The sequence below is a fragment of the Muntiacus reevesi genome, chromosome X (assembly GCF_963930625.1).
Source record: "Muntiacus reevesi chromosome X, mMunRee1.1, whole genome shotgun sequence".
Classification (NCBI taxonomy): Eukaryota; Metazoa; Chordata; class Mammalia; order Artiodactyla; family Cervidae; genus Muntiacus; species Muntiacus reevesi.
This window is the reverse complement of record NC_089271.1, coordinates 13,577,826-13,590,203: the sequence shown is the minus strand read 5'-3', so window position 1 is coordinate 13,590,203 and position 12,378 is coordinate 13,577,826. Positions and strand designations below refer to the sequence as shown.

The following is a 12,378-nucleotide window of genomic DNA, read 5'->3' as shown; positions in this document are numbered from 1 at the left end:
AGGAGACAGGATCCTGGATTGAGAATGGGAGAGGGAGGGATGGGGAGAGGGGAAGGAGGGCAGAAGAGTGGGAGAGAGAGGAAGAGGAAAAAGAGGGAAATGGAGAGGGAAGGAGTGGGAAGGAGGTGGGGGAGAGAGACAAAGACAGGGATGGGGAGGGAAGAGAGAGAGAATAGACTTTCAGAGAGTAGCCCCATCTGGGATTCTGAATACTGAACAATTAATCTTTGAGGCACACAGAAATATCCACTCCGAAGGATGTGGTAATTGTTCTGTAAGACTGGACAAACTAAGTTTCTATCAAACTTTGCTCCCCGCCTGTGGGAGGGTAGCTAGACTCCAGAAGGCTGCCCTGAGTCCTTTGCCCTGAAGGACTGAGAAGGAGCAGGGGTTGGGGACGAGAAGGGGACTCGCTATGTTCCTGAGTCCGAGTCCCTGAGTGCTCAGTGGCATGGCAGCCAAAGCAGCTGTCCGTGCCCACCGACAGGATCACTTCTGTCCCCTGCAGAGTGTCCCAGGGCCAGGGGCTCTCTCAACAGAAGCATCATAAATGGCAAGTTGTCTTAAGGGGTGACTTTCAAAGAGAACCTCAGTTACACTGAGGCGAGTTACATTTCCCAATTCAAAATGCCCTGTTATTGTCTCCACTCAGAGATTGAAATATAAACCATATCTCAAGTGATTTAGAGGGGAAAAAATTACCTTGTGCTTAATTGATGGCAAAATATTCACCAGTTTCTGTAGCTCTTTGTGATGCTTGCCCAGCTAAAGAAACAATGAGAAAATACTAAAAAAAAAAATAGACATCTCACTTTTGAAACTGCAACAGAATATAAATTAAAATTAACCACCTGGTGATTATATAAAAACAAACCAACCATACTACTTAAGCTACATTTAAACTGGTAATTTAGAATGTTTTAAAAATCACTGAATTCAATTAGACACAGAACAACTGAGCAGGCTGTTTGATGACAGGGTCAGCATGTCTATAGGCGAAGATGCCCTGCTCCATTTAAGCATCATTTCTTTAATTAAAATTAAAAATTGTTCCACAAAGTAGCCACAGTTCTTTTTTTTAAGTGGTCACATTTCCAGTGCTCAGTTGCCACAGGTGGCTTGTAACTACTGTACTGGACTGTGCATTTCTATACCATTTGAAATATATTCATAACAACCTTGTATTTTAAACATAATTTTTATCTCAATATTTTTAGAACTTAAAATTGCAGTGTTGTATCTTTTCATCCTAGGATACAATATATCATTTAAAGCTAGTAAGATTTTATTTTACCTTTAAAAATACTCCTATCACAGCCAAACCATTTTCTTCCAGTGCTGCATCCTCAAAGTTTTCAAACTTGACCGCATTCCAATGCACCAAGTGCAGCTGAAACACCATTAAAAGACGGTTTTACACATGATCATGTAGGATTGCTCAAAAACAGCCTTATTCACATATGATATTTACTGTGCTTCCTCACCCAAAATAAAGCCACTGAGAAAAGCATATGACAATCTGGTGCAAAATAAGACAGAATTAAAGAACAGGAAGAAATATATGCAGGGGCAGTAATTAATACTACTTTGGAATAGGCTTTATTTGGGGTGAAAATTTTGTATACACATATATATGTATATATCTATCTCCAAGTGAATAACATTTCAGTGAGGGAGCAACATTTGTCCATTCCCATCCTGATTTGCATGAAACACTCATATATAAAATCCATTTGCATCTAAAGGAGAGATGTTTATGTTGAGAGAAATAGATTCTCCCTATGTGAACGAGGAGTTTAGGACAAATTTGTTCGAGGCATAGCCACTTAAAATGTGTTTCTTTTTAAGGTAACATTTAAAACTAAATTAGGTGGAAAGTTGTTAAGAAGAAATTCTATGTATTTTGGCCCCTTTTATTTCCCTACAAATAATTCCTTGTCCATCATTCATGAATCCTCACCCTGCCTCCCAAGTGACACTCTCAAGGTCATGCTTAACTTTTTCCTCTCCTTTCCTGAAGAGGACCCTGCCTCCAAGTCATTTTGCTTTAATTTCAAAAGTGCTTGTTAAGTCATATTCTTTTTCTTTATTTCTATTGCCACCACTTTCATTTAGGCTCCCACCATCTCTCACTTGGGTTGATTTGACCTGGTGGCCCTGCACTGTTGCCTGCGTTATTAATTTAGGCTATCGTGTGAGCCTAGCTTAGAATTCTAGAAAAATTCTGTTTCAGGATCTTAAGGTTGATTTCTGACATATTATTTGAAATGAGGGCAGTTATCATTTTTACATGTTTAAACTGGGAATCATCAAATATGCCCCTGAGAGAGTTAGCATTTATAGGAATTACCTGATTCTTCCTGATAATTTCTAAGAACTGGAAATTCAGAACTATTCCTTCTTCTCCACTGTTGTCACTGTTCCCAAACTTCTCAACTTACCTCTGCCGGGTAACATTTGCTGTCCACGGTATGCTCAGAGCCCCAGGCATCAATGGCCCCCCAGTGAAAATGGAACTGCTTTAATCGGTAGTTGTGTTCCAGGGGTCCTCCCTCGATCACTGAAATGGCATATCCAACAATTCAGGGGATTTGATGTTTTTGATGTCGTGGAGAAATGCAGGGGAAAAGTAGACTCTCTGGGTGGACTTTCTCATGAACTGTCTTAAATGGAGCACACTGTATTTATACCAGTGTTTATAAACTTGATTTCCATGCAGTTAATACATGTGTAAGGGCAAGACCTGCATTCGGAATGACACCAGGATTTAACTATACTCCAAGCTGCACACAATTGTTAAAGGCCAATTCTTGCCTTAGTTCTATGGTCTATATTTACTATGCCCAGTGTTTTTTATGCACAACAAAATGCAAACTTCTCTCAGCATATTTATCTAATACAGTCTCATAAAACTGAAATAAGGGTACAAAAGATACTTTCTTTTTTATGCACCAACACTTTGCTTTTCAATTTTTGAAGATAATAGTGTTTCTTTTCCTTACATTGAAATGGAAAAGGAAATTTGCAAGTCAAAAACTATCACCTATCTCCCTTTGGACAGAGTGAACAATGTGAGTCATCCCCATACTTTACTTTCTGGAACTACTGAAATCAGTACATTATAGGGGAAATGTTCAGATATGAGTTTTAAAAGTCATCCTTCCTCAGGCTTTGGGTTGTGCAATTTTTTTTTTTTTTTGCTTGCATTTGCTAAAGCTGTTAGTTCCTCATTTCTGGCATCTGAGCAGACCCTGGCAATGTCTGTTCATGGTTAAACCATACAACAACAGGAAAACCAAACCTTCCATCTCATCCATATTAATTATTTTAGAGTTTATCGCCTCATTAGTTGAATTTTATGTATGCAAATGATTGAGTACAGTCATTCAGAGGTCCAAATACACTGGCTATGTCATGTAGTGGTCTACTGTTTATCTTACTGGCTTTCATAAATGTTTTACATAATTTCCTTTTTTGAAAAAAGAGTTAAAAAAATAAAGGAGTTTTGTAAGGGTGAGCAAAGACACCAATGACTACTTTTCTTTGAGGGCTAGGAGAAGTGCAGAGAATAATACCATATGATTCACTGAATTAATAAGAGGATGATACTAAAGTGTAGTGAAATAGACATAAAATTGTATTCTAAAAAATTCTTATTTTTCTATATCAGCTCCATATTGTGAGCATGAGTTTGGCAAATGTTCAGTCTAATCTGTTGGGTGAAACTGAAGTTCTGCCCAGTCACATGTGGAATCTTCCCAGACCGGGGATTGAACCCGTGTACCCTGCACTAGCAGGCAGATTCTTAATGACCAGACCACCAGGGAAGTTCTAACATATACTTTTAACTTTATTCATTAACACTGTCATGGATGCATTTCTTCACCTTCATGAGAGAAAATCAAAGTTTGTCAATCTTAGCTCTATTGATTTTTTTTTTGCAGTAAAGAATGATTTAGGCCTAATAAAAATCAAATTTAATTACTGTATCAGTATTGGTAATAGAAAGAAACAAATGCACTCCAGTGAGTGCATCTATTGATATTTGAAGCTGGATAACTCTTCATAAATGCCGGTAATTGTGGCCTCGACCCACAAGATGCCAATAGCACACTCCTCACAATGTGACAACCAAAATGCCTATAGATGTTGCCGTGTCCCTAGTCCCTGGGGAGGGAGGGGTAGCAAAACTGCCAGTGGCTGAGAACCATTCCTTAAGATGGATCATATGCTTAGTCGCTCAGTCATGTCTGACTCTTTGCGACCCCACAGACTGTAGCCCACCAGGGTCCTCTCTTCATGGGATTCTCCAGCCAGGAAGACTGGAGTGGGTTGCCATTTCCTCCTCCAGGGGATCTTCCTGACCCAGGGATCAAACCTGTGTCTCCTGCATTGCAGGCAGATTCTTTACCTGCTGAGCCATGGATCAATTGTTGCTTAAGATATATTATTTTAAGTAACAATTATTTCAGACAAATTAAGATTATTTGATACTATCAAATTCAGTTTGAAAAAAGAATACTGCATAGAATTAATCACATGGTTTTCAATAGACACTAAAAGTTTCATGTAAACTTTGAAGTCATTAGATTAGTTTATATCTGGGTAGGCTGAAAAAAAGTAGATTTAAAAGCAATATTTGAATTTTAAAATCTCTTTTAAATTGTGCTTCATTTACACTAGGTGATATTGTTTAACAAAATTAACAGAACATGAGTTTCCATTTTTCTCACATACCATTGGTCTCTTAACTAGTTTAGACTGTAACCTCATGCACACATGAATATGCTTTTTGCCCCATTTCAATGGTATTGTAGTCTCATCAGTTAGATCTACTTAAATAACATTACAATCTAAATAAAAGTGTCTTATAAATTCAGTAAGCAGAGAAAATTTGTACATATGCAATACACATATGCAAAAGAAATTTCTACCAAGCGTTTAATTTCAAAGCCTATCTTTTTATCACTTACAAATTCTCTCTATAGAGATATTTGCTCACTAAGGAAAAATACTACCGATACTAGAGGAAAACATTCATAAAAAAGAGAAGGGGCTTCTTCCATACATAATGAAAGTAAGTCCAGTGAGTCCCATACCACTGATACCAAAAGGGTTCCCAGGGCTGTGCGATGTAGTCTGTGCTGACATGAAGCTGTCCCTTTAACTCCAGATGAGACCACGGGTCTGGCTCTCACCTGATTTATCTGCAGAATCTTCAAATTCCACGAGGAAAGAGTACCCGTTATTCCAGACGTGGAGGCAGGTGGTCGGGTCATAAGAGATGGTGAGCGGCTGTAAACCAGGATCGTAGACACTGTCCCTCCACCGGATATTGATTGGCGACTGGCGCTCACCCGCCGGGACCAGGTCCACTTTCTCCCAGAGGGGGTGCACTAGGAGAAAGCACATCGGGGCTGTCAGCAAGAGGCCCACTAGCTGGAATCCTCACTGCGGGGATTATATGGGCCCACGTAGGTGTGTCCTCTGAGTTCACCTCCTATGGCAGCCAGCTGTGAGGATTAGGCAGACATCCTGCAAAGCCTGGCCAGACATTAGCATTGCTAAGGTCCCTGGAGTTCTGTCTGTCACACGTGTAGCTCTGACACTGTAAGTTCAGGTGTACACGCACACTCTGTCTCACACGGCATCACCACTGCTGATTTTTCTACCAGAGTCAAGCGCCAGGTCTTTGTGGCAAGTCCCTGATAAATCTCAGCAAATTTCTTATAACAAAGAGAGCTATGGACATGTGATGGACAGACTCCACATGTATAATTCGGGTTGTCCAGGTCTCTGCCCTTTAGAAGCAGCATGGATGGGCAGAACCAAGACCAACAGGAAAACCAGACAAAATATGAATCGAGATAAATCATGACCAATGCCCTTCTGAACCTCACCCCACCGCTGAGAATGAGCCTGAGGATTTGAGAAAGTGACAAGGCAGCTGCTGCCCAGTCAAACCCCTCTGTGCATGGCAGGGTCACTGGTACTCAGCTTGTCAGAAATAAACAAGCTTGCCTCTGGTTTCCTCTTAGACGGGAGAGGGTTCTCTTCCTGAGGTAGTTGCCCCAAGTGGGATCCTACAAGTGGCCCGCAGTATAGACATGGAGCGTGTCAAGGCAGTTTCTAGACCAGTGCTTCTCACAGGAGGGAGCTATGGGGACCCCAGGGGACATTTGGCAATGTCTGGAGACACTTTCAGTTGTCCAACTGGAGGAGGGTGCCACTGACATCTAGTGGGTAGAGGCCAGAGGTGCAGCTAAATATCCTATACAGTAGCAGGATGGGCTTTCACAACAATTATGTGGTCCCAGATATCAGTAATGCCAAAGTTGAGAAATCTTGGTCTAGAGCCAAAAGCAATAGGCATATTCAGGGTGTTCCCTTTTTTCTGCTCAGCTTTTCACATAATACAGATCATCTCTTCTCTAGAGGTCTGAACCCGACGTTTTGGGTTTTCTCCCTCAGTGTAAAATAACTTCCAAAGAACAAGAACTTACTTGAGAGAAGGAGAACTTTCTGTTTCAGAAATCTAAAGTGAAAAATGGGGGGAACTGGCACCATATAATCATATTATTATTGGACTGGAATGCAGATTCCTTGCAGGCAGGAGCCATGTCTCCTTGCCCCTTTATTGTGCCCTGTAGCTCCTAATTTGATAAATGCCCTTTAATCTGAGCATGGATTATCCAAATGCTATTGTTGGGTTAAAAAGCTGTATTTGGTTAGTTTTTAGTTTGGTATTTTAAAGCTTCCAGAAACCCCCAGAACAGCCCTGGTTCAGTCTTAAAGCTGACCGCCAGCAGAGACCTGACAACATTTCCCCTCTGAGATGCCCAGAGGGAGGCTGGGGCTTTGAGCATTCACACCCTTCAAAACCAGCTGGTGAGGGTCTGTCTCCCATGGAGACTAGGGAAGACAGGAATGATGAGCAGATGCCTAAGACGATGCCCTGTTTCGCCTTAAATCGGCCCCCACTTTGTTCAGGAAATGCCTAGAATCTACTCCCTCACCCACACAAACAGCAGCCTGAGGAAACCCGGCCTGTTCCTTCAGTGGCTCTTTTATGGTCATATGGGCTTCCCAGGTGGCACAGTAGTAAAGAATCTGCCTGCCAATGCAGGAGACACGAGAGACTCAGTTTGATCCCTGGGTTGGGAGGATCCCCTGGCGCAGGAAATGGCAACCCAGTCCAGTTATCTTGCCTGGAGAATTCCATGGATGGAGGAGCCTGGCAGGCTACAGTCATAGGGTCACAAAGTGGTGGACACGACTCAGCATGCAGATATGGTCATAACACGCCTATCAATTCACAAGTTTAGCTTCCAGGCTTTCCCCCACTCACCTCCTCCTTTTGGAACCCAACCCCCACCCCATCAGGGAGCCCTTGGTCACTGTCCCCTTAGAGAAGCCAGCTTTTGCCCAGGGCTTGTTTTGCCAATGATAAAGTCGCATTTTTGTTCTCTTCTCTCTTCTTCTTCCTCCATTCTAACAAAGTACAGATTAAAATGATTTCTTGATGGTTGCTCAGACTTTGCCTCAAAGCAGGAAGATGATTACGTGCTCTGACAGCGGAGCCTGTGTTTCCAGTTTCTTCTTGTGTGGGGAAAAAGAAATGAACAGCAAGAGTGATTCTATCAACCATGGTTTAAGGGGCTACACCACACTATTAGGTGTCATTAATGAAAGCCCTTAGATCCCATGTGCTTGGCTTGGCTTTAGTTCTTGTTTATGTGACTGGTCCTGGCTTTGATTTTTCTTTGCTCTTGTACCACCTATGGCTCCAGCCTGGGCTGGGATCAGGGAGGGGCATCACTTTTAGCCCTTGAGAAGCTTATTCTTTCCTTAGCCCCTCAGTTCCTGCTCTTCCTTCTCCTCAGAAGTCAATTTCCCCTCATCGAGTTTATGGGTGGCTCCTATTACATTTAGATATTGGGCTTGTCACTTTCTCAGTAAAATCTGCTCTCACTACCCTCTTATAATATGATCCCCTCTTTTTCTTATTTTTTAATCACAACACTCTGATCTTTTTCCTTCACATTTATTACATAGGTATAGTCATAATTATATACATATGAAGGGTAGCACAATATGCTACTGTAGGGGAGTAAAAATAATTTTCCCTCAACCTTCTAAGTCCTTAGCTGAGACCCCCACACCCTCACCATAATAAAAAGACAGATTATAGGGAGAAAAAAAATTAATTACCTACTTACTTACTGGAATCCCCACAAGGATATAAAACTGAAAAGGCATCTGGAAAATTGTGGCTTAAATACTATTATGAGCTAAGGGCTGGGACCCGTCTGGGACTTCAAAGGGGAGGAATGAATTTCACAGGAAGGTGAGAAGAGTTAATACATCTTAAACAAAGTTTATAGAAAGGTGAAAAAGTGATCTCCAGTAATAGTTGTCTTCCAGGTGCAGGCACCCTTTCTAATGTAACTGTATCATGCAAAAAATCTGGTAATTTATACTCTGTTTCCAGAGCTTCTTTGTCTGCAATGTCTCAAAATAATCAGCTCAAAATAACCCATATGTCAAAGAGGCATATTTTGGGGTAGTGAAAGGGAATCAAATATGCAACCCCCAAATATATCTCTTTGGTATAAGGACTATTTTGAGAAACAGCAGACATAGGAGAAGCTCTGGAAACAGAGTGGAAGTTACCGATTTGTAAAGGAAATTTACATTTCCAGCAGAAAGCTCCATTTGAAAGGGTGTCTCCCTCTCAGTATCAGGAAGAGGAGGATGACTAAGTCACCAAAAACTCATCAGTCAAGAATGCAGGACTTAGATCTGTAAAACAGCCTTACCCTTGTTGAATGTGCTTTTCCTGGTCATCTCCAATAACAGCCCTGTCTCAGCAGCTTCTTTTGTCTGTAGCTATAGCAGATATTGAAGGTGGTGTCTAGAGTCACCTGGAGGAATTACTGTTTTCCTGGGTCTCTCCCATGTTATCTAGGAGGTATACCTGTTATTAAACCTTTTTTGTTTGTTTGTTTTCCTGTTAATCTGCCATATTACACTGGTCTCAGCTAAGACCCTAGAAGGCTAGAGGGAAAATTAGTTCTCCTCCCTTGCATATATACACTTAACTATCTGCCTCCCTCAGTGTTCTGCAATCCAGAACCAAGCTGCAGATTGAATGTATGAGATAAAGGCCATCATTGGTAAGGGCTCATTCCCCTTTTATCTTTATTTCCTATTACCCTGCTGATCATCACACTATTTTTTCTTTAATCTTCCTTCAGGTTTGTCTCTTCCTTGCCTTGCCGGTGACATTGCACCAGCCTCATTTAGGCCTCTCAGCCCCACACGTCACACCACACTTCTTAGTTGTTTCTCCTCCTCTCTCACCCCTCTCTACTCCATCTTCCCAAACTGGTCTTGACATCTTCTCCAGTCACTCTAACTCTAATCTTTCCTTCTTTGGAACTCACACTGCATTCATTCTCACACCATTTAGCACCAGCCATTTCTCATATAAAGTGTATTTGCTTTATCTGCTCAAAGGGCCCGTGTCCTCCACTTTTTATACAGCCCAGGGCCAAAGTTGGTGCCAGGCACAAAGGAGGCACTGAGCATTTATGTTACAGAGAAACAAAACAGAGAAAACCAAACAAGGTCTCTCTACCCTTACCTCCTTACCTCACAGTCTCTCCAACCAGGCAAGCAGGTTTACCCCAGAACACTTGTGTTCAGATGATCACATCTGCCAGTTTCTCTCTCATTTCGTAAAATCCTACGAGGCTCTCAAGGTCAGTCCAAGCCCATTCCCTAACAACCCCACACTATATTAAGCATCCCTTCACCTGCTGTTACTCTCTTAACCTGCACTGTCTAATATGGTAGCCACTCACCCCATATGACTAGTTTAAATTGAGATGTGCTGTAAAGGTAAAACACCTAGGGACTTTGAAGACTTAGTACAAAACAAAGAATGTAAAATAGTTCATTTATAATTCTTATATTCATGTTAAAGAGACAAGATATGTTTTGGATATATTGGGTTAAATAAAATATATTAGTAAAATTAATTTTCCCTCTATACTACATCTCAGCTATGTATTTGATATATTAGAATAAATTTCACAAATGAATAAAATTTATTTTTTCTCCCCTCCCAGTTTTATTGAGATGTAACTGACATACTATTTGTTCTTTTTAAAATGTGGTTATTGGAAAATATAGAACTGTCTATATGGCTCATATTTGTGGCTCATATTCCATTTATTTACTGGACATTACTGCTCTATGCCGTCATTAACCTTTTTTCCTGTGCCTTGCCCTGTACTTTCTCCTGTACCTGTCTTTTTTCTTGAGATGTGCTGTTTACTCATCAAATTGAACACCATCCTAACAGGCTTAGGTCTACTGCAGTGAGAGGATACACAGGGACCTTTCATGTGACTTTGTTGAGGATGGTCACAGAATCACGAACTGCCTTGTTAGAGCATCAGGGCTGTAAGAGGTACTTTGATGCTGAGCCCAGGTAACCACAGCATCACACGCAGTTACCACCACAGCAGACTAAGGCCCTAACAACCCCACACTATATTAAGCATCCTGGTGGTTTCCTGGTGGTCAGTTTAGGGCTATTCGTTAGTGCACTGTGGCTGCAGATTAAATTCGCCCATTCCCAAACATTTTAGTTCACTGAATCCTAAGGTGTCGATGTTCACTCTTGCCATCTCCTGCTTAACCATTTCTAATTTACCTTGATTCATGGACCTAACATTCCAGGCTCCTATGCAATATTGTTTTTTACAGCTTTGGACTTTACTTTCACCACAAGACACATTCACAACTGAGCATCATTTGCACTTTGGCCCAACTGCTTCATTCTTTCTGAAGCTATTAGTAATTGCCCTCTGCTCTTCCCCAGTAGCATACTGGATATCTTCTGACCTGGAGGAGCTCATCCTCCAATGTCACATTTTTTGCCTTTTCATTCTATACATGGGATTTTCCAGGCAAGAGGTTGGAGTCGGTTGCCATTTCCTCATCCAGTGGACTACTTTTGTCAGAACTCTTCACTATGACCCATCCATCTTAAGTGGCCCTGCATGGCATGGCTCATAGCTTCATTGAGTTATGCAAGCCCCTTCACTGTGACAAGGCTGTGATCCATGAAGGGGATCCACGAATTTAATTCAGATGACCATTATATCTACTACAGTAGACAAGAATCCCTTAGAAGAAATGGAGTAGCCCTCACAGTCAACAAAAGAAGCTGAAATGCAGTACTTGGGTGCAATCTCAAAAACGGCAGAATGATCTCAGTTTGTGTCCAAGGCAAATCATTCAACATCACAGTAATCCAAGTCTGTGCCACAACCACTAATGCAAAGAAGCTGAAGTTGGTTGGTTCTATGAAGACCTACAAAACTCCCTAGAACTAACACCAAAAAAGATATCCTTTTTTCATCATAGGGGATTGGAGTACAAAAGGAGGAAGTCAAGAGATACCTGGAATGACAAGCAAGTTTGGCCCTGGAGTACAAAATGAAGCAGGACACAGGCTAACAGAGTTTTGTCAAGAGAACATGCTGGTCATAGCAAGCACCCTTTTCCAACAACACACAAGACGACTCTATACGTGGGCATGACCAAATAGTCAATACCGAAATCAAATTGATTATATTCTTTGCAGCTGAAGATGGAGAAGCTCTATACAGTCAGCAAAGACAAGATCTGGAGCTGACTGTGGCTCAGATCATTAGCTCCTTATTGCAAAATTCAGTCTTAAATTGAAGAAAATAGGGGAAACCACTCGGCCATTCAGGTATGACCTAAATCAAATCCCTCATGATTATGCAGTGGAGGTGACGAACAGATTCAAGGGATTAGATGTGACAAACAGAGTGCCTGAAGAACTATGGACAGAAGTTTGTAACACTGTACAGGAGGCAGTGACCAAAACCACTGCAAAGAAAAAGAAATTCAAAAATTTCTAAGTGGTTGTCTGAGGAGGCTTTACAAATAGCTGAGAAAAGAAGAGAAGCAAAAGGCAAGAAGGGAGAAAGGGAAAGATATATCCAACTGAATGCAGAGTTCCAGAGAACAGCAAGGACAGATAAGAATGCCTTTTTAAATGAACAATGCAAAGACACAGAGGAAAACAATAGAATGGGAAAGACTAGAGATCTCTTCAAGAAAATTGGAGATATCAAGGGAACATTTCATGCAAGGATGGGCATGATAGAGGACAGAAACGAAGACATAGAGGAAAACAATAGAATGGGAAAGACTAGAGATCTCTTCAAGAAAATTGGAGATATCAAGGAAACATTTCATGCAAGGATGGGCATGATAAAGGACAGAAACGAAACAGACCTAACAGAAGCAGAAGAGATTAAGAAGAGGTGGCAA

The 12,378-nt window shown here is 41.3% G+C and overlaps 2 protein-coding genes across 9 annotated transcripts in view; one reads left to right on the top strand and one right to left on the bottom strand.

Annotated features, from left to right (window-relative positions):
* The window catches only part of CLTRN (collectrin, amino acid transport regulator), a 184,402-nt gene that overhangs the window by 23,515 nt on the left and 148,509 nt on the right, over window positions 1-12,378 (top strand). The window lies entirely within an intron of this gene.
* The window catches only part of LOC136153733 (carbonic anhydrase 5B, mitochondrial), a 30,438-nt gene that overhangs the window by 4,994 nt on the left and 13,066 nt on the right, over window positions 1-12,378 (bottom strand). For 7 of the 8 annotated variants that reach the window (XM_065915818.1, XM_065915820.1, XM_065915816.1 and 4 more), the window contains 4 exons: window positions 5,199-5,396; window positions 2,442-2,560; window positions 1,295-1,390; window positions 703-765 (listed from right to left, as the gene is read on the bottom strand). In XM_065915818.1, the coding sequence (XP_065771890.1) occupies window positions 703-765; window positions 1,295-1,390; window positions 2,442-2,560; window positions 5,199-5,396 (476 nt within the window). The remainder of the gene's footprint in view (window positions 1-702; window positions 766-1,294; window positions 1,391-2,441; window positions 2,561-5,198; window positions 5,397-12,378) is intronic. The other variant, XM_065915821.1, reaches the window with a different exon arrangement.